Source organism: Numenius arquata, chromosome 6, assembly GCF_964106895.1.
Source record: "Numenius arquata chromosome 6, bNumArq3.hap1.1, whole genome shotgun sequence".
In the NCBI taxonomy this organism is placed as follows: Eukaryota; Metazoa; Chordata; class Aves; order Charadriiformes; family Scolopacidae; genus Numenius; species Numenius arquata.
Window position 1 is genome coordinate 15,335,212 of NC_133581.1, and position 22,522 is coordinate 15,357,733.

The 22,522-nt window shown below is 37.2% G+C and overlaps 1 protein-coding gene across 1 annotated transcript in view; it reads left to right on the forward strand.

Annotated features, from left to right (window-relative positions):
- Nucleotides 1-21,430, forward strand: part of LOC141465372 (mucin-5B-like) — a 34,338-nt gene extending 12,908 nt beyond the window's left edge. Inside the window, exons 2-29 of the mRNA XM_074148740.1 lie at nucleotides 777-1,038; nucleotides 1,450-1,564; nucleotides 2,189-2,279; nucleotides 3,097-3,206; nucleotides 3,420-3,636; nucleotides 4,510-4,635; nucleotides 5,098-5,215; nucleotides 6,019-6,157; nucleotides 7,198-7,311; nucleotides 7,847-7,916; nucleotides 8,745-8,882; nucleotides 8,966-9,130; nucleotides 9,617-9,711; nucleotides 10,267-10,393; nucleotides 11,140-11,395; nucleotides 12,533-12,585; nucleotides 12,970-13,070; nucleotides 13,919-14,070; nucleotides 14,503-14,641; nucleotides 14,733-14,837; nucleotides 15,358-15,537; nucleotides 16,810-17,049; nucleotides 17,760-17,916; nucleotides 18,189-18,317; nucleotides 18,682-18,808; nucleotides 19,510-19,553; nucleotides 21,041-21,184; nucleotides 21,345-21,430. Coding sequence (XP_074004841.1) covers nucleotides 777-1,038; nucleotides 1,450-1,564; nucleotides 2,189-2,279; nucleotides 3,097-3,206; nucleotides 3,420-3,636; nucleotides 4,510-4,635; nucleotides 5,098-5,215; nucleotides 6,019-6,157; nucleotides 7,198-7,311; nucleotides 7,847-7,916; nucleotides 8,745-8,882; nucleotides 8,966-9,130; nucleotides 9,617-9,711; nucleotides 10,267-10,393; nucleotides 11,140-11,395; nucleotides 12,533-12,585; nucleotides 12,970-13,070; nucleotides 13,919-14,070; nucleotides 14,503-14,641; nucleotides 14,733-14,837; nucleotides 15,358-15,537; nucleotides 16,810-17,049; nucleotides 17,760-17,916; nucleotides 18,189-18,317; nucleotides 18,682-18,808; nucleotides 19,510-19,553; nucleotides 21,041-21,184; nucleotides 21,345-21,430 — 3,800 coding nt within the window. The remainder of the gene's footprint in view (nucleotides 1-776; nucleotides 1,039-1,449; nucleotides 1,565-2,188; nucleotides 2,280-3,096; nucleotides 3,207-3,419; nucleotides 3,637-4,509; nucleotides 4,636-5,097; nucleotides 5,216-6,018; nucleotides 6,158-7,197; nucleotides 7,312-7,846; nucleotides 7,917-8,744; nucleotides 8,883-8,965; nucleotides 9,131-9,616; nucleotides 9,712-10,266; nucleotides 10,394-11,139; nucleotides 11,396-12,532; nucleotides 12,586-12,969; nucleotides 13,071-13,918; nucleotides 14,071-14,502; nucleotides 14,642-14,732; nucleotides 14,838-15,357; nucleotides 15,538-16,809; nucleotides 17,050-17,759; nucleotides 17,917-18,188; nucleotides 18,318-18,681; nucleotides 18,809-19,509; nucleotides 19,554-21,040; nucleotides 21,185-21,344) is intronic.
- The last annotated feature ends 1,092 nt before the right edge of the window (nucleotides 21,431-22,522 follow it).

The following is a 22,522-nucleotide window of genomic DNA, read 5'->3' on the forward strand; positions in this document are numbered from 1 at the left end:
ATATGCAGGGCTGTGAACTTCTGCCTCTCCTGAAGCAATACAGAGTTTCATAAAAGGGTCAAAATTAAAAGGTAGAAAACGCAGATCATCACAGTTGAAAGCAGTTTCTTATGATTTAACTATCATGATTTTGAATTTTAGTATGCACTTTTAGCCTGATCTGTGGCCTGTGTAAAACAGAACAGGTTTAACATTATTCATTGGATCCAGCATATTGACTTTCTAGTCCTTTCTAAGTCAATTTTGGGTGCAAATTTTGGTATTGTTATACTAGTTTTTGTTTCCTTTCTTACCTTTTTCTAGCTTCTGCTACAGTTTCATCTAAGGTCAACATCATCCAACCAATGCTGACAAATCTAGTAATAACACGTAAGTAAAGGAAATTAAATAGATTCAATTTTTTCTGTTTTAGGGGATGTAGACAGAGGAATTCAACACAAATAGTGAAAGGTCCTGGTAAAGGAAGTCATGGATTATTAAGAGGAGAAAGAGGGTGGTTAAGAAACATAATGAACTGTTACCTTAGCTGAAATGTGGACAAGTGATAAAGCTCTAGCTGAACATTACTATAGCCATTTATAGGGGTATATGAGTAACAGATACGAGTGACGAATGAATACACAGTTTTATAATGGATAGATGAACAGAAGATAACAAATGAAGGTAAGCAGGTGAAAACTATTCAATGACAAAATCAAGCCTCGGACAACTTGATTTTCATCATGTTAAGGCTGGGAATGTTAAGTCATCTTTTTACAGCTATTTTTAATTCATAGCTTCCAATCCTGCTCACAATGGCCGCGTATGCAGCACATGGGGCAACTTCCACTTCAAGACCTTTGATGGATACATATTCTCCTTCCCTGGACTCTGTAATTATGTTTTTGCATCCCATTGCAACGCTCCCTATGAGGATTTCAACATCCAGATTAGGCGCATAGTGGTGGAAAATGCTCCAACAATCAGCCGTATCACCATGAAGCTTGAAGGTGTAGCTGCTGAACTAACAAAGGATGCTGTCATGATCAACAGCAACAGGTAAGTCTATTCATAACATTTGTTTGGTACCACAGACCTATTTTTTTTTTTCAAACTTGCGAAGTACTTTTGTGTATTTGGGGGGAAAAATTATGTGTGCTTCAATAAATCTGACAATTTTACCAACATAAATAATGAATAAGTTGCTATTAATTCCTTTTACAGTAAATCAATTCTTCCCTTAAAGATTACCCCAAAAATAAAATTTGGATGAAAAATTCTCAGAGGTTGGATCCAAATTCAGATCCATATTTGATGATGTTGGACCATCAAATTTTTTAATTGCTTTTCTTTCCATACAACTGTATTATTTTAGAATCCCTACTGATGCTGGATACCACAAGCTATTTTTTTCTCTTTATCAAACATTTGGATCAGAAAATACACAGCATTCTTTCTGCCTTTTCCCAGAGTTCAACTGCCATATAGCCAATCTGGAATTACAATAGAGAAGAGCAGCATTTATATGAAGGTTGCCAGCAAAATGGGTATTATGTTAATGTGGAATGAAGATGACAGTGTCCTGGTAAGAACTGTTCCTGGACCTGTATACACCTTCAGAGACCAGAGCTAATCTTCAATTAGGCAGGGGTCTATCTGCTTAGGGGCTTACTGTTGCCTTCCTATCTCATATTGTTGAGCAATTCTTTCTTAATAAAGATAGATTTGCATCTGGGTAGCCCTATAGAAAGTTACATGGATTTACTTCTAGTGGATAGCAGACGTCTGCTTAAAATAGGGTGAAAAATCATTTTCATTATATCATTAACATATTGTCAGTGTCATAGGGCATACTTATTGCTTCAAATATCATTTTCTAGCAGAATTTCAGTCTCTAGAACTTCATTTTTCTGTGGATTTGATTTTCTTTCTGAAGAGTGGATAGAGAGAAAGAGGCCGAGAGCAATATAGATATTGCAGTGAAAACTTAAGTCTGCATTGATAGCATCAATACTTGGACTCTGCACTATAAATCAGCTCCAAGCCAAGTCTTCATTCTATCCCCCAGATTTGAATTAGATTGCTAAATAAAATTACACAGATCAGATGAAAAATACTTACAGGCAGCGGTGCAGGTACTTTCAGTGGTCTTGGATATATTTTAGAATGTTTATACTAACTTCTATCAACTTACTCTCCATTGGTTTAGCTGGAATTGAATGAGAAATATGCCAATCAGACCTGTGGACTTTGTGGGGACTTCAATGGCTTTCCAATTTACAATGAGTTCTATTCAAACAGTAAGTTTTTTAAATAATAAAAATTGGTTTCTGGAGTCTTCAACGTGCTTTTTTTTTGTATTCTTTTAACTCTAACATCATCAGCATTCCACTTTCCTATCTTGTTAAATGATTACACAGAAGACATGATTAAACCTCTGTTGAAAAATTCGTATTACAGAGATCAGATAATGAGATTTAATACTTTAGGTATAAATATAGTACTGGTGCTAATAACTGATTGCGTATTTCTTGTATGCCAGGATTTATTTACCTAATCAGCTAAGCCCATAAAAATGAGCCAGATTTTTACCAATAACATAGAAAAATATAGAAATATATTCAATAAAACAAAAGGTAACTGTACTATCTAGTCAGTGCATTTATTGTTTAAGTTCTGTCTTAAAATTGGTATATCCACATTTGCCTGCTGAACTGTATAGTCTTTATAACATCTTATCTTCATCATTCTTTTTCCTAAACCTTGTCTCACAGCACTCTCCATTGTCCAAATCCCTGTTTAGGTTCTTTTCTCTCTTCCCTACATGGGCTCAACATAATCTGAAAACAGTTCATTATTTTTCTGTTAAAAATCTTAGTTTGCATCTAGATGTAATAGGCTGAGACTTGTTTTTTAATGTTTACTTTTTCCAAGCTGCTGTGCAGGGTAAATTGAGACAGTGTTTTCTATGGACCAGATAATCATCAAATTTAAAGACATAAGGGAACTAACTAGGTTAGCCATTCTTGAGCAGAATTCTTGAGAGAAGAAAAAGATAACAGGCTGATATATTGAACAAACCCCCCCAACTTTTATTATTAAACATCTTTTATACAGATATTAAGATGACAGCCTTGCAGTTTGGGAATATGCAGAAAATGGATGGCCCAACAGAACACTGTGAAGACACCACTTCTACCCCGACAGCTAATTGCACTGATAATTTTGTAAGGATATTTTGACTATTCTTTTATTTTTCTTTCAAATTTATCTGTACCATTCTACACCTTCAGATGGGTCAACAGGAAAAACCCTTGGGCAACAGCAACTTAAAGAGGGACATAAGATTCCATCAAAGAATTATTATACAAAGTGACAATACCAAAAAAATTGCTTCTTGCTATTTTCTGGAAGCTGTTTAATTTTTTTTTTCTCCCAAGGATGACATATGCCAGAAAACATTGACCAGCTCTGCATTTGCTGAGTGTAATGAACTAGTTGATGTTAGAGAGTACATTATGGCTTGCCAAGAAGACTTGTGCCGCTCTGAAGAGTCTAAAAACGCCTCATGCATCTGTGACACCTTTGCTGAATACTCCCGGCAGTGTGCTCATGCTGGTGAGCATCCTCTGAACTGGAGAACCTCAGTACTGTGCCGTAAGTATCACTGGAAACAGCCTTACTTCATGCTCAGTAAGTAACAAACAACAAGCTCTCAAATGATGCTGAGGATGCATGAGAAACCAACCGCAGGCTTCAAGATTCCAGAGGGTTCTGATGTACAAGCTCCAGCATGAAGACTTCAGCAAAAGAGCTAAGGGCTTTAGTGCAAACTAGGTTAAACACTATCAAACACTTAGATGGGTACTCTAATTGAGAGTCAAACTGTTATTTAATTAAGTGGGACAGTAGAGGAAGCAAATAAAGGAGAAACGAGGCATGCTTGCTTGTATTCTTGTTTCTCTCATTTTCTCATGGTCGCTACAGCATTTATTCTCCTTTTGCTTGGTAGTGAGGATTTTGTGCCACTGTAATCTTCACAAAGATTTGCACCAAATTGAACACATACTAGATTATGGGGTTTAGCTGTTAATATTGTCACCAGCATTTGCTCCAAAACAAAACCTCATGAGGTACTATTTGACCTTCCAATGGTATCTGAAAAATGAAAATATACTAAAACTTTAGGAATTTATGTCTTACGTTTCACTAGCAATACAGGTGTTCATGAGAAGAGTGCCTTCAGTAGAAACACAGAACTTGCTGGCTTCGTGGGGTCATTACCTTGCTGTCCCCAGAAACCCAGTCATTGAGCCAGTTCAGCACCAGACAGTCATGGAAAGAACATCTCAACAGTAAAATATGGATCTAGGTGACTAAATCTGCAAATTTTGAGAGCTGGCAGTGGATCTGCAGTTTAGTGTGGCTTTACATCTAGCTGCAAAACTTAAGTGAATAAAAATATTTTCATCTACAGTGAACTAGAAATACTTTTGACTGAAAAAAATTTCTCCTCCTTTAAAATTTCAGCCAAGAAGTGTCCTTACAACATGCAGTACCAGGAATGCAGCTCCCCCTGTGCTGACACATGCACCAATCCTGGACGATCTCAGTTTTGTGAAGAACACTGCATGGATGGTTGTTTCTGCCCTCCAGGCAAGTTGTTATATACTCATATCTCTGATTTCAAAGAACAACAGCTTACCTGTAGAATTCGGGCAGGTTCCATGAAGTATAAGCCTCCTGTATTTGCATTTTTCACAGCTGCAAGTGACAAGCATTTATCATGTCTCAGGTGATAAAAGATATCTGAATTAGTTGCCAATGCACATGCGATATTCAGAAAGCAGGAAAGCAGAACAGCAAACAGATCAAGACTAGTCTCTCAACAAGCCACCTGTGCTACAATAATTCCCTCTTTCAAAACAGGTGGATTTTAAGAATACAAAGGTTGAATCCTTCACTGTACAAATTGACATAGTCCTACTGTGCTCAGCATAGGTATGTCCATTCACAACAGCTGCAGATCTGCTCTGTGTAGAATTTGTAACAAACAAAAAAGGTGTTTAGGAAATGCTTCTTTAATTGATCAAGGTTTTGTCTTTTTTTTTAATCTAGGGACTGTATTTGATGACATCAACAATTCTGGCTGCATTCCCCAACAGCAGTGCTCCTGTATTTACAATGGCAACACCTACGTTACAGGAACTTCTTTTTCAGAGCAGTGCCGTTCCTGGTAACCTTTGTTACTTTTCTAACTTACTATTTTCTCTCATATATTTAATGAGTGTAATGGTTCGTTATATGCAATTGCATCATTGGTAATTGATGTGTGTATTTAACTGATCACTACAGTTCGAAAATATCCCTAAGGAATATTCTTTGTTTTATTTAGCAACAGCCTTAACTAGCTTTGCACTCTAACTCAAGGTGATCAAAGCAGGGATTAACAATATTTAGATTTCTCACCAGTCGATTCAAATATTTCCTCTTTGTTTATTTTGCTCTAACATTTGGACTTCTCTAAGGGGAATGAAGTTGCAGTCATTTATATTTGCAAATGTTGATTTTCCCTGGAGAAAGCACGGGATGATACAATACACTCTTAATTTCACAATTATTAATCCTGTACTTGTACACTACCACATCACCTTAGAAAAGAGTGCATCAGGAGTAGACGTGGGGTTACATTTCTGTTAGTTTCTGATATATTTGTATAAAAAAAATGGAAGAGATTTTAATTTGTCCTTGTGCTTTATGTTAGCTGCAAAAAACAAGTAACTACTCATCCAGTACCTGTTGCTGCAGAGTTCACCTGTTCAAAGAGGGAAAACAATTAAATAAGCAACATGAATGCGTACCAGAGTCATTCTTATTACATATGTTCACAAGGTTTGGAAAGTCTTAAACCTAGATTTACTGTGTGTCAAACTACAGCTTGAAGGGAAAAGCAGTAGCAAAATAGTTGATGTCACTGTAATTCCTTTTACTCTGGACCACTGTTACTGATTTTAGTTAATGTTATTCTCTCTCTTCCAGTACCTGTAATGGAGGCCAGTGGAGTTGCCAAGACACGTCATGCCCAGGAATATGTTCAGTAGAGGGAGGTTCGCACATTACCACATATGATAAAAAACACTACGATCACCATGGAGACTGCACTTATGTCCTTTCTAAGGTGGGAATCAGATATTAATAGGTCATAAAGCCTTATACATTTATAGAAAGAAAAGGTGATCTCAGTCAACACTTTTTTAAAACTTACCTCTTTTGGTATACAGACATTAACTTGCCTCTCACTTAGCCAGATGTTTACTAGAACATATACTGCTATTCAAATGACAATCACCAGTTAACTATTAGGATGTCATGGAACAGTATATGGTGTTTACTGGGTAATTTCCAGTTTGTGATGTAGTAATTGCTGAAAAGCATTGACTTTTTTAAAAACTTGCTTAGTCTACATTCTTCAGTGTGATTAATCCAGCTTTCTTACTGAGTTGCATAATTTTTGCCATGATATTGTATTATATGGTATTGGAACAAATGGTACAAATCTGAAAAGTTACACTAACAGTCCTGAAAAAAATTTTTTTAATTTGTAAGAGTAATATTTTTATTTCGTCTCTGCGAAGTTGAAAATCGGTCCTAGTCAACCAACCCATTTCATTTAGGTTTTGAACATTTTAAAACAGATTTAAAAATAAGTCAAAAGGAATAGAAAAATTAAAAGTTAATTACAATAAAAATATTTAATTACATCAATGTGTAAGTGAAATGTTTTGATCTTTTAGGGGCTTTTTCTGTTTGTCCTTTGCTTTCCTTTTTCCCCATCTGTACAATTCAGTAAAAAAAAATAAATTGCTGTATGATACTGTTCTCCTGAAAAATGTTTTATCTGAAATTTTTGTCTACTATTGATACCAGCTACAGAAAGATGGGAGATACAGTAGACTTGAATCAAACAGAAGTGACCATGAATAAAAGTTCCAAATATGGGTATCATCAATAAAATGCAAAACCAGATTCTAATTCTCTCATTATTCCCAATCATTACACAAGGTAAAACTGAATCTTAGGCCAAAGAAATCCCGGGATTTGGGAGAGCCTGGGTCTTCTCCAGAAACTGAAACATGTTTTTCAGAGTTGAGAGGAAACTTTACAGGGAAAGCTTCTGTAATTAGCCTTCCATGAAACAACTCTTGGCATTTTTTTCAGCACTGTAATGATGATGAAACCTTCACCATCCTGGTAGAACTACGCAAATGTGGCCTGACAGACACTGAGACATGCTTAAAGACAGTGACCCTCAACATGAATAAAGGACAAACTGTAAGAATGTAAAATGAACATGGGAAATTACTATTAAAAATATGGGGAGCAAAGCAGCTAGGCCTTAATCAGTTGGGGAACTGCATTTCTCTCTCAAACGGTCAGTATATGCGATAAGTACATACTATTTTTTAATCAGGTGAAAAGAAATTGATTTTGTTATGAAAATCAGATCAGGCTCAGCCTTAAACTTGGCATTGTGAAAGTTCATTAAGAAAAAACATTTTGCTCACAAAGCAGAAAAAAGGTATTTTCTCTGCCAATTAGATGCAAAAACCATGAGCTTTTAGGTTAGAAACTACAACAGTAAGGGGTGTAATTCATCACAAGGATGTGTTCAAAGAAACCAAGATGATGTAATTCCCTAAGGTGTAAACTGTACAAAGTGGAAAGAAGGACGAGCTGAAATCACAAAAAAATCTAGCTTTTTTATTTAGTACCTTTTTAATTAGTATCACTGGAGTCATCACCATTATCATTCTTTCGACTATAGTTATCTTTCACACAGTTGCCTTTTGTTTCTCTTCCTTATCAGCTCATCGAGGTCAAACCTGACGGTGGTGTGTTTGTGAACTCGATCTACACCCAGCTGCCCTTCTCAGCAGGTATTTTTTTCTTTAACATTCCGTGAAAAATAAGCTCAGATCTTCATCTCTGCACCTACTATTTTCTTAAAATATGAAAGACAAAATTATTGTGATTTGTTCAGAACCTGCATGTTCACAGCTTGGTTATCTTTGGGATATTTCCTAAGTCACAAAAGTGCTACTGAAGTAGAAGTGGGAAGTTTGTTGTCATAAAGGAATGGGAGACCGTAAACACATAGGCAACAGTTCAAACAGAAGCAAACAGCATTTACACTCTTCTGATTTGACCACTGTAAGGTTTACTTCCTTCTCATTGCCCAAAATTGAACACAGAAGATATTTTTTTAACTCTTCTACCTCTTCTTTTTTTTTTTTTTAACTTTCCTCCCCTGTTCTCGCACTTCATCAGACAGAAATTTGATTTTTGCTCTCTGTCACAATAACTAATAATTCTACATGATATCTCTCACCTCCACATCTGCTTAGTTTCCCTCTCCAGCAGATTGAGGGCTCAAATATATGCTGTACAAGCCTAGAAACAAAACCAGAAGTATTCTTTTTAACACTCGGTGCCATACAGTTTTTCCTTCTTATTCTCTTGGAAGGAGTAATCTCCAACTGTTTAATTTTGAGACAGCAAATAAAGTTAACAACTTGGTAGCTACAAGCAAATTCTGAACTGTAAATTTTTATTAATATTCTGATCCATATTCATAAAGACTGGCTTTATTTCACCTCAGAATTTGCAACAATTGCAATAGAAATTCAAGAAGAATAGTATGATGATGCACTGTTTCCAGGATTCGACCTCATTCAGAAAGTGATCATTCTGTTTTTCATCTGTAGCTAATTCCACCGTGTTCAGACCATCATCATTCTTCATCATCATGCAGACAAAATTTGGCGTCCACCTTGAAATCCAAATCACACCCATCATGCAAGTATTTGTGCGACTGGATCCTATTTTCAAAGACCAGACCTGTGGTAAGTGAATAAATATAAGAAGATCTTGCTTAATGTCTTTTGTCTAGTATGAGCAGTCTAAACTTTTCATTGCTTTTAAACAGGTCTCTGTGGAAATTTCAATAATATCCAGACTGATGACTTCATGGCCGTAAGTGGAATAGTTGAAGGAACAGCAACAGCATTTGCTAATACCTGGAGAACTCAGGCTTCATGCCCTAATATCCAGCGCAGTTTTGAGAACCCTTGTGCACTCAGCATTGATAATGGTGCGTGCTTCTTAGAATTTTTTCTAGGGTTTTTTTGCTTATCCCTCAGGAAAAAACATTTGCATTGGAAAGCACAGATAAGAGAATGGAGGCTTATATACTTGGTAAATGCATACATCTGAAATCAGAAACAAATATTCAAAATGAAAGCACTAGGGATTAGTAACAAAGTAAAGGAACAGTCATAGAAACATAACTGAAGGAAACGAACGTCATTGAAAACAGAGGGGATATCTAAGCTGAAAACATGGTGTCAGAAGAGTGGGTTGCAGGAGTCATCTTTGGAAATCTTTTATTCGCCCCCTTCAGCAAGTCCTCTTCTTTGGTTTTAGGAACATTAGCCTACAAGCTGAGTGAACAAAAGATGGGAGAAGGAGAGATTTGATGTAATTTCAGAACTGGCTTCATAGCCCAAGGCAGTGTGTTTTTGTGAGTAATGAAATACAGAGTAATAATGTGCATTTGTACTGTTTGCTCTCTTCACAGAAAAATATGCTCAGCATTGGTGTGGACTGCTAACTGACAACCAAGGACCTTTTGCTGATTGTCACTATGCAGTGAATCCCTCTGTTTACCACACGGTACTTTGTTAGACTCTTTTTCCCTTTAGAAACAATAGAAATAGTATTACAACTAGCTACCAGAAAAGGGCGGTTCCAAACCTTTTGTGTCCTTTTGTGTTATACAATGCCCGTATTTTCAGTTCTGCACTGCAGCACTTTCCTTCTTTCAACATGCATTTCAGTTTGTGCTGTAACATTACATCCAGGTATGGACACTGGTGAAATGACGCGTTTAGACTGCGTACTGTGACTAGGGCTTTGTATGCTTTTGTGCAGCATATTAGTAAATATGGTTCAGAGGAACATGAAGCTTATACTCTTAAACATATAAGAGACTTTAAAACCACCATTTCCCAATAATAACTACAGACGTTGACCAAATTTACATTACCTTCATTCTCCTCTGCCAGGAAACTTAGATAAAGACTGGAAACGTATAAAGCTATGTTAGTATTGTCTATGAGTGAGCATATCTGGAGAAGGATTAGTGCATAAGACAACAGAGATAGCATTCATTTTTTTTTTTGATTGATGATATCAGTACCAAGACTTTCTTTTTCTCTGCATTCTTAGAACTGCATGTTTGACACATGTAACTGTGAAAACAGCGAGGACTGTCTGTGTGCAGCCCTGTCTTCCTATGTGAGAGCGTGTGCTGCAAAAGGAATCCAGCTGAGTGGATGGAGGACTGATGTCTGCTGTAAGTGCTCTTAACTATGCCCTGTCCTAAGAACACACATCAATAAAACCTGCTGATCAGTGATTATTTTATACTGATTTCTAGACAAATATAGTAAGTGTTGAGGAAGGGACTTTGTTAAGTGCACTCCTGGAAGTAATTGTCTGCTGTTCCCTTAGAATCAATCCACTGCTAGCAAGAGCAAATATGAATAGATGGGAGATGTAGCTTGCTTAGGAAAGAGACTGCTATTATGGAAGTGCCTCCACCTGTTTCTGTGTGACTTTAAATTTCACTATAGCCTTATGTATCACAAGTTATTGTAGAGAAAAGGTGACATATTAGAATAACAGTACAAATAATACTACCAGAACACTTGTAAATGAAAGGTCTCTCAAGCTGCATGCTGGGTTCCTTTGATCCAGCATGTCTGTTTTCAGCATACCAGGAGACATTCAGGGAAACGTCTTGTACGTCAAAAAGTTTAGAATTCTTGGCAATGAATGGCAGCACCAAAAGGAGGGTTCTTTCTGAAATTTCATTTGAAAAAATATTTTATTCTTTGCATATTTCACTTATTCCACATGTACAGTAGCTTTTCAGGTCTAACTCAGGAAGTACTCGGAAAAACATTTATATGAAAGATGCAACATAGGCAGAAGTCTACAGTATTGTTTACATGTTATTTCTACTGCATGTGGTTTCTCTTTTCCCACCAGAAATTACCATCTGTAATTAACAAACATATTTTATTTTCCTCTCTCAAGCAAAATACACCACCTCATGTCCCAAATCCCTAAGCTACAGCTATACCATCTCTTCCTGTCAACCCACTTGTCGGTCTCTGAGTGAGCCTGATGTCACATGCAACATTAAGTTTGTTCCAGTCGATGGCTGTACCTGCATAAATGGAACCTACATGGATGAAAGTGGCAAATGTGTGCCTGCTAATGAATGCCCCTGCTACTATAGAGGATCTCCCATACCATTTGGAGAAGTTGTCCATGAAAATGGGCTTGTATGGTAAGTGAATCCTTTGCAAAACACTCAAGCACTAGTACAAGTAGTTTCTCATTAAAATACGCTACATTTAAACTGGTCTCACCCTGCCTTGCTCGAATTTCAATACAATGCTCTCTCATTTTTTCAACTATATTTTCAACTTTTAAGAATGATACATATTCCCCTGAGCTGGAAGACAGGGATGGGGGCCCTATAAACCAGACCTATAAACCAACAGGAAATGGTTAGTGATCTGCTACACCACCTAGACACACTCAAATCTATAGGGCCAGAAGGGACCTTCCCAAGGTTACCAAGGGAGCTGGTTGATCTGGCCCAGTCAGCATGGGTTTAGGAAAGGCATGTCCTGCTTGACTAACCTGATAGGGAAAGGCTGTGGATGGTTTTTACCTGTAATTTAGTAAAGCTTTTGACATCATTTCCCATAGCATTCTCCTGGAGAAACTGGCTGCTTGTGGCCTGGATGGGCATATGCTTCACTGGGTGAAAAACTGGCTGGATGGCTGGGCCCAAAGAGTTGGGGTGAATGGATTTAAAACCAGGTGGGGGACAATCAAAAGTCGTGTTCCCCAGGGCTTGGTGTCAAGGACAGTTCTCTTTAATACCTTTATTGATGATCTAGATGAGGGGATCAAGTGCACCCTCAGTAAGTTTGCAGACAACACCAAGTTGGGCAGGAGTGTTGAACTGCTTGAGGGTAGGAAGGTTCTACAGAGGGATCTAGACAGGTTTGATCCATGGGCCAAGGCCAGAGGTATAAGGTTCCACAAGGATAAGTACCAGGTCCTGCACTTGAGTCACAACAACCCCATGCACTACAGGCTTGAGTGGAATGGCTGGAATCATAGAATCATAGAATGGCTTGGTTTGGAAGGGAACTTAAAGATCATCTAGTTCCAACCCCCCAACAAGCAGAGACTCATGGTCATTTCAACCCATGATTTTTCCTCTTAAGCAGTAATTGGTATCGTATGAAAGCCACACTAGTAGTGGTATTGAGGGAAATTCTTTCCTGAGACTGTAAAGCAACATTCTGGAATTCCTTCACAAATTCTGAAACTTAACGAGAAAGAAGTAGCTCTCAGTTGCAATACAAGGTCTGAGAGGGAAAAAAATCTGTTTTTCCCTCTCTTACAGTACTTGCATCCAGGGAAGACTGAATTGCATTGGAGCACCCAGTCCAACTCCAGGTAAAATAAAGTCTTCCACTTATCTTTTTCTCTGTGCCAGGTTTTGGACAGAAATAGCTGATAGAATTGACCTTTCTTAATGGATTTTTAAATAATAGAATTATTTCTCAGTTACAGTGCAACAGTTATCATAAAAGGCAGGAGTGAACCTAGATTAATTATAAGAAGTCTTTTTCACAAATATTTTTTTCTGAAATACTGTGGGGGGGTTTCTGGAAATTCAGTGCTATGAAGTTAATCTATTTAGCAGATCGAATAGGGACAGCAATCCCTAGTAACTGAAATATGCACTTTCCAAGGAATTTCTAGATGGTTTTAATGGCTACAGCTGTGGGATAAACCTTGTGCGTTTTCTTACTGCTTCCACTTCTTCCCTTCCTCTAGTTTGTGAGTCTCCTATGGTCTACTTTGATTGTGGAAACATCACCGCGGGAACAACTGGAGCAGAATGCCAAAAAAGTTGTCAGACTCTGGATATAGAGTGTGTAAGTATGTCATGGCTGGATGAAACGGTGCTTCCAGGTTTTGTCTGTCCTTTTGGTGCTAAAGTAATTGATCCATCTATCTGATCTACTCCAAATCCACAACATACTTTGTTCTTGTAGAAAAAGCTTAAAATCATGTTATGAAGCATTAACAATGGGACCTTTAGACCAAAATATAATAAAGTAACATCCAATTTAATTAATAAGATTACTGTCTACCTACCTTCAGCCACTGCAGGTAACAGTAATTAGTAGTGAAAATATTTAGGGGTCAGCTACACATTTTACTTCTTTAGGAGAAAATAACTGACCACAAACTGGCTAGGAGAAATCATTCTTTCTCATAGCGTGATGCAATTGTGAACTTCTTGCACATCTAATTATATTACTCCACATAGGTGCAAGGTAGCCACATGCCATTTCATGAATAAGATGAGTAAGTACCATATGACATAAACAGATTTCAGTGAAACTCAACCAAACTGAAAAAAAATATTACTTATTTTCTTTTTAAAGCTCCTTTCAACCACAAATCACCCACTACAAAGTGCAAGGGTTCTTCAGCTAACACAGAGCAAGACTTAAGATTAATGTATTTCAAATTTCACAGGCTCCAGCAGAGCAATCAGGATTCACATACATAAAACATTTAACAGATTTATATTCTATTAAATCAATGGCTAATAACTTCCTTTTTATTCCATTGTCCTGTAAGTACTTCATAGTCTTCTCCCATTTAAGCTGGGCAGAAATAAGACCATATAAAGACATTTTATGATAATTTAATCTTCTTTTTTCTATTGTGATTATTTCATTATGAAATTATATCTTCCTCTTGACTTTTCCAGTATAGCACACAATGTACATCTGGTTGCGTGTGCCCAGCTGGGCTTCTGTTAGATGGGAATGGTGGCTGTATTCCTGAAGAGGAATGCCCGTGTATTCACAATGAAGCCATGTATCAGCCTGGGGAAAAGATCAACGTTGACTGTAACACCTGGTAAATATTTTCTTGGAAGCAGCGTCCCTGGTTCCATCATTTGCCTTTCCAAAGATCTTAAATAGTACAGCAGTGAGGAACGATTTTGATTGCACCTTTCATCAGTTGATGGGCCTTTTAGTTTTGAGTTAAATGGTATGAGCAGGTTTCCTACTGATGTAGGCAGACGGCCAAAGCACAGAATGGGAGGAAAACTTTGGGACTACACCGTTCGTTAAGTATTATCCTGTTTTGCAGTTAATGCATTCAGAGTAACAGAACAGAATTTTGCTATAATTCTTTACATGAAAAATGTAAAAGACTATTTTAACTCCAAAATCAGTATAACATTTAGCAGGGATGAGTTGCCAAACAAATACTGAGTTGTTGGGATATTGTCTACATGAAACAGTGAGATGTTTTACTATTAAAATGTTTTATTCTCATTCCTAGTGTATGCAAGAATAGGAAGTGGGAATGCACCGAAGATGAATGTCTGGGCACTTGTGCTATTTATGGAGATGGTCATTATAATACCTTTGATGACAAGAGGTTCAGTTTCAATGGAAACTGTGAATATACACTAGTCCAGGTACTGGGAATTAGCAATAGTAAATGAGGCATAACCTTGGTCATATGGACATAAAAATAACGTATATTTTTAAATGTTATTTTCTACCCAGGACCACTGCGGGACAGCCAATGGGACGTTCAGGGTTGTCACTGAAAATATTCCCTGTGGCAACACTGGGACAACTTGCTCAAAATCTATCAAAGTTTTCTTAGAGGTAAGAAGATTTTGCATATAGACCGGTTTTGTTCTGTATCTGTTCAGGGCTTGGGAGAAGCCTAGATGTCCACTGCTTCAAGGAAGTTGGAAAAATATTTTAAAAAGCAAATCAACTTGAAAATTAAGCTTAAATCAGATTCAAGTGAAATAATTGGTAGAGCTTCCCAGCTTTCTATCTTTTCCATTTACCAACCCATCTTATATCATTCTTGGGCAAACTATAGATCTACAGGAAAATTGTCTTTAGCAGAAATTTAGCCTGATTATTTTGTTTTCTGCAAGGTAGTTCCTCCATGACTACCAAGACACCCTTTTTTGACCTATACCATTTAAAATACCTTTTTATCACAGTTTCAGGAACCTGAGATTTGAACTATATAGTTTTGATTTATCGCATTTGGATTATTTGTTTTCATTACACAAACTACTCATAGCACTATTAAAAGCAGAAAAAGATGTTTAAGAGCACAGCTTCAGTTACTGATTTCATTTCTAATCACCTTTTCCTCCTGTTTCAGAGCTATGAACTGATACTTGGTGAGGAGCATGTCAGTGTTGTAAAGAGAGGACAAAACGATGAGGTGCCATACACACTCCGCTATATGGGTATGTACATAGTAATTGAGACCACAAGCGGACTGATCCTCATGTGGGACAAGAAAACCAGCATCTTTCTCAAGCTCAGCCCTGATTTTAAGGTATGAAACTAGCAGCTGAATGGCAATTTACAGTCCAGACTTGCACTGGGTATGAATTTTGTAGAGACCCTGCCAAGATCCCAAACAGGTGATGTCTCTAACATTCTTGCAGGACATCCCATATTGTTTTTCATTTCTCTGGTACCTCTGGAAGCCATGTCATTATTCTGCTGCTGTTCTGAGCTCTGAAGGCAGCTTTCAGTGCCTATTTGGCCTCACAGAACTTGAGTTGGCAAACCACTATTTTGGACTTTGTTAAAATTACCCACTGAACCTTGGTAAAGGTTATCAGACCTTAATAAAATTATATAGCTACAAGTATAGAAGTCAATAGAGTAGTCTTGAACTTGAAAGTAACCCTTTGTTTCCGGTTCTCATTGATGCACAAATTAAATTATCGTCCTTCAAAAACAGGGAAGTGAAATATTATGCATGAAACCCTCTTGTAAAATGCTAATGTGTATTTTTCAAGCATATATCTATACAGGTGATAAGGAAAATGCATTCCTGTTCTCATATTCCTTCTCCTAGTTTATGATATATAAATACTAAAAACTGTAGTAAATGAGGAATTTGCTACCTTATTGTATACAGCAGTGATATACCAATTAGGTATATTAATTAAGCATAATTTAGAACTAGATATACAAATTTATTTCAGTGTCATGCATTCTTTTGCTTCCTCACCCACTGGCACTTTATAAAAATAGTAGTAATATGGAAAGTATGCGCCTTAGATTCATAGAGAAAGCATAGCATCTATTGTAGCCTATCACAGTTTTACAGATCCATAAATTTAGAATGAGGAATATTTCTACATGTGCAAAAAAAATAACATTTCTTTTCACATGTGTGAGCTGTCATAGCAGTTAAGACACGAGTAGACTATGTGGCTGGACTGGCAGTATTTATTACAGCTTTGTAAGGCTGATTTTCATATGTACATCTACTGTATAAAACAAGGCTTAAATGAAAAGCTTAGTTGGCTAACACTGAATCCTCATTTCATTGTTAAAGACACACCTCAAAGAAAGTTACAATGACAAAGATGGTTTTATTGTTCAGATTTAAAAGAAGAAAAGTCAACAGCAGTATCCTTCTATGCTTCTAGTTGTCATGTTCTGTTGCTGAGGAAACAAAGGATGAAGATGTTCAGGAATGTTAGAAAGGAATGGCACCATTCTAAGAGCAAATTTCAAGTATTCTTTCAGTCTTAGATGTTGTTTCAAGTTTTCTCACATTCATTATTTTTTTACTTACTTCCTTTTGCAGGGCCAGATCTGTGGCCTCTGTGGAAATTATGATGGCAATGGCATCAATGACTTTACTACAAGAAGTCAGTCTGTGGTACAGGATGTCCTAGAGTTTGGAAACAGCTGGAAAGTATCCTCTACATGTCCTGATGCTTATAGCATAAAGGACCCATGCTCTACCAACCCTTATCGAAAGTCCTGGTCAGAGAAGCAGTGTAGCATCATCAACAGCAACGTCTTTGCTGCCTGTCATTCTCAGGTATTGCCAGGGCAGAAGTTTACTGTGTGAAGGCTAGGTCTGTGTATTATTGAAGCTTCTATACTAGTACATTTTAACTTGGATGCCTAATTCATTAGCATATTTCACTTTGAGTTGTGTCAGGAAAACTTCAATCTGAATTCCACTCAACAGGACAGATTTATAATCCCTACTTATAAGAAATAAAAGGACATTTAGTTCATAGGAAATACTGATCAATTACAAAATAATAATAATTTCATAATTACTATGTATTTTTTTGTATTGTGACTTGAACGAAAATTCTCCTATACTACATACAAAGCACAAGCTCAATGAAATAATAACATAGTCATGAAGTATCATCATAGCCTTTATCTGACACTAAGTACATACCAAACAATGCAGGGTAACTGTGCTCTTCCCATTACCTTAGTTCTTGCCACTGGCACAGATCTTCAAGTGCAGTTGCCTAACATTGCTTGGAAACACAAATCTAATTTTCCACTAGGACACAAGTCTGGGTGTCTAAAAATCTGTCAATATGTGATTTGGATGTATCACTAGGCATCATCTCTGTTTTTAACACCATACACAAACAAAAGAAAAAGAAATTACTGATGTAGGCCTTTCTTCTGAGATACTACCATTTTAAGAAAAATTACCCTAGCAAAGCTGAGTAAAAAATTAAAAGGCAGGATGTAAAGTATTACATTTCTTTTAAATAACAGGTTGAACCAGCAAAATATTACCAAGCATGTGTGACAGATGCTTGTGCATGTGACACTGGAGGAGACTGTGATTGCTTTTGTACAGCAGTAGCTGCCTATGCTCAAGCATGTAGTGAAGTTGGTGTCTGTATAGCCTGGAGAACCCCATCAATCTGTCGTGAGTTTTATGTCATAAACACTTCTTCTGAGAGTGTAGTTAAATGTACAATGACTTGCTGATGTCCTTGAATACACACTCTAGGTATCTTATGTATGTGCACTATAATCTCACTGTGTAGACTTTTCTTTCTAAGCTGGTCACGCAATTTCACCAATTCATTCACCACTCTCGAGACTGTTCAAGAGCATTGCAGGGATATGATGAACAGACATGAGTCAAAAAAGCTCTTTTTCTGCCCTGAACATGTCCAAATTTCTGTTTCTCCTTAGCACTGTTCTGTGATTACTACAACCAACAAGGGGAATGTGAATGGCACTATAAGCCTTGTGGAGCCTCCTGTATGAAGACCTGTAGAAACCCAAGTGGAAAATGCCTCCATAACTTGCCAGGTTTAGAAGGTAAAAAAAGCTGCAAGTACCTTTAAGTCAGTACATTTTATTATATTTTTAATGCTTTTAATGGAGTGTATGTGCTCTATAGGTTGCATTTGCACTATTCAATTCTCTTCAACATCATTATATTCACACAACTGGAGGCAGAGTATGGAAATTGGAGTTAAAAACATCTCTAGTCCTTGTGGGTGGGCTCTTCTGATGCTAGTATTCTGCATTACTTCCTAGAATTATTGGAAAAATTTAAGTGGTAAAAGTTACAAATATTAAAAGCAAGGCCTGCAAAAACATTCTGCACAAATAAAACTTTTACTGGCTGTATCTAATTCTTACCTTTTCTACCTTTTCTCTGCCTTTTTTCTCCCTTCAGGATGCTACCCTAACTGCCCACCAGACAAGCCATATTTTCATGAGGATCAGATGAAATGCGTCAGTCTCTGTGACTGTTACGATAATGAAGATGGAAAGATATACAAACGAGATGAATGTAACTTATGGTAAGACCTAACATACCAGTCTAATTGTGTACAAGAAAAAATGATCCAAAGAGCCATGGGAAATTGCATGTCCCTGTTACATGAAAGGGCTAGTTTATGCTGCCTGTGTAAAAACAATGCCTTACTATCTAATGCCAGTTTTTTTACTACATTAGTACTAAGAAGTTCTTATGTAATTTTATGTTCTTTTGAATTTGTTCCCGATTATGTTGTAAATCCTCAGCATAAGATACAAGAACAGTAAGTCCTTTATGACCAGGCTTTCTCTATTTCCCGTTCCTATGGCAGGAAAAATATTGTTCCAGGATTATGAATATCTAATAGAGGTCTACTTCCAAGGATTTTATTACATTCTTACACTGCTTGTAGTATTTAAACTCTTTCCCTTTGAAGCCTGCTTTTTAGTACAAAACCATTGCAAATGCAATGAAAGTGATAACAGGAAAGAAGGAAAGTCTTCCTTAAGACTTCTACCTGTAGCATTGCATAATATTTAGCTTCACTACTATTTTGTAAGTTTGGGTTTAATATGAGAAAGATTTTGGGAAACAATGGCCAAAAGAAGCCAACATGAACTGGACATTTAAGGAATAAACACAAATAAAGTGTCCTGTCTTTTGATGTTAGTATCTGGCAGAAAGATGACTAATAAAATTACCTCATAATAAAAAAGATGTGTTTTTTAATGTTTTTTATTGCAGTGAATGCACATCAGAAGGTTTACAGTGCAAGTTTGATGATAAAGGTAAGATAGCTAAGAAGAATACTTAACAAAATGAAATACTGGATATTATCTTTTCATAGATGCCTGACAATAAACTACTTCTGAATTACAGCATGCCACTGCATTTACGAAGGGAACAGCTATAAATATGGTGAACTCATCTACAACACCACAGATGGAACTGGATGGTGTTTCAGTGCAACTTGTGATGTCAATGGAACAATAAACAGAAATATCTTTAAATGTGGCATCTCTACAACACCACCATTTATATTTTCTACAAGTCAGCCCACAACTACTGCTTCAGGTAGGCATGAATACTCTTTAAAATAACTGAAAAATCTCTGGAAGGGGCTGAAAATTGCCTGAAAGGAGGGGGCTTTTCATCAGTTAATGGCATATAATTTTACTTGAAACTGTTGACTTCTGCTGGAGCCACCAACTCATCTGGCAGCTTCTGTTGCTAAAGAAGACCATAATCAAGGATGTAGAAATGAGTACTCATTTCTTAAAAACTCACTTTGTTTCACCAAGGTTTCACCATGATTTTTCCAGGAGAAAAAAATAATAGAGCTTATTAATCATTGCACCCTCACTTTTAGAACAACATCTGAAAACACAAAAGACAATTACCAATCTTTGCAACCTGTCCTAATTGTATTTAGTTACCAAATCAACAGTTTCCTTCTACTCCTGGAGTACATTTCTACATTATTTCTGCAGTCATTATAGTGACTATGTAATTCTGAGAAATTGTGAGAAATATTTCCGCAAAATTCTACAGCAAGAACTTCTACAGCAAGAACTAAACATTCAAGTCTTCCATTAACTAACATTCATATGCAGAAAGTGGTATATATTCCACATGCTTATCTCCATAATGCTAAGAATATGAAAAGAAATCTTATTAAAATAAGTAGAAAATACTTATTAGATTATATATTTCATATATATTGTATATGTGTAATCTATATTATAATGTATTTTATATAAAATACATGTGTTAAATGTATTTTTCTATTTTATATTTATAAATTTATTACATGTTACAATATTAAAATAAGTAGAAAAGTCATTAACCTGTAAAAATATTTTAAAGCCTGTGTGGTTATGCAGTTAAGTTTAAATAAGTACAGAGATAATACCAAGGAGAATTAAAACCTCCTCTTATTTATACTATAGCAATCGTGAGATCATATTTTCCTATGTACTGACATTCCACCTGAAGGATATCATATTAGCTATATTTAACTATAGTTTTTTAATAAATTTCACATAAAATACCACTAGAAAAATAATATATAAAATATAAAATAATATAATACTAGAAAAATAATACTTAGGGATGAAATTCAAGACTGTCAAGCAAATTCATTAAAATTAAAATATTAGCTTAACATATATAATATTACATACAACATTAAAATGTATGGAAGATGAATAATTTTTTAATGGCACTTTCCTTAATACGAACAGATAAGACTTATATTTCCTCCTTTTACTTGCAGAAATGGCAACCACAACACCAGTAACAACTGTATGTGTGAAGAATGTATGTGCATGGTCAGAATGGTATGATTCCACACAGCCTGAAAACAAAGAGGACAGTGGAGATTATGAAACATTTGAAAAACTCAGAAATAAAGGATACAGTGTGTGTGCAAACCCTAATGGTGTTCAATGCAGAGCCAAAGAACACCCAGACACAGAAATAAACAATCTTAACCAAACGGTAGAATGTAGTCAAAGCAGAGGACTAATATGCAATAACAAAGACCAACGATCTAAGCACTGCTATAATTATGAAATCAGAATATCATGCTGCAGATACATACCATGTTCAGAAATACAAATTACAACACCAAGAACCACAGAATTCACAACAACGACTGCTGTAAAATCAACCCCATATACATTACAGACAAGGATAAAACAAACAACACAAAAACGAGAAACCGAAGCGCAAAAAACTGAAGCATCTACAACATCACCAAAAGACAGAGAAAGCACGACACCTGTGACTGAAACTTCAGTTACAGCAAAGACATCACAAGTCTCAACAACAGGTTACCAGACCAATTCAACTCCGGCAGAAATCACCTCTGTGGCAATGCAGACACCAGCATCACCGAGTACTGCCTCAACCCTCACAGAGTCAGCAATGACAACAACCACTGGCAGCACAGTTATCATCAGGACAAGACCTCTGCCAACACAAGGCACAACCATCATCACACCCACACCAACAGTGCCCACCTCAGCCACCAGCACTGCCAGCACCTCCAGGACGACAATAGGAAGCGCCACAATGTCCACAGTCACATCTGCTCCAGCAGAAACCTCCACCATGGCAACACAGCCTCCTACATCAACCCCGCCAGCCTCCACTGTCCCCGAATCAAAACTAAGAACCACTGCTGGCACCACTGTTGTCTCCAGTACCACTACCCTACCACCAAAAGGCACAACCATCATCACTACCACCAGCAGCACCAGCACCACAAAGACCTCTCCACCACCACCACAAGGCACATCCGCCATCACAACCACATCAACAATGCCCACCTCAGCCAGTAGCACTGCTAGTAGCACTGCCAGCACCTTGAGGACAACAGCAGAAAGCACCACAACGTCCACTTCCACATCTACTCCAGCAGAAACCTCCACCGTGGCAACACAGCTTCCTACATCAACCCCGCCAGCCTCCACTGTCCCCGAATCAAAAATAAGAACCACTGCTGGCACCACTGCAATCCTCAATACCACTGCCCCACCAGCACAAGGCACAACCATCATCACTACCACCAGCAGCACCAGCACCACAAAGACCTCTCCCCGTCCAACAGAAGGCACAAATACCATCACATCCACAGCACCTGTGCCCACCTCAGAAACCACCACGACTGCCATCACCTCCAAGACCACAAACGGGTGCCAGCAGCACTGCGCCTGGACACAGTGGTTTAACCTGGATTCCCCTATCCCTGGTA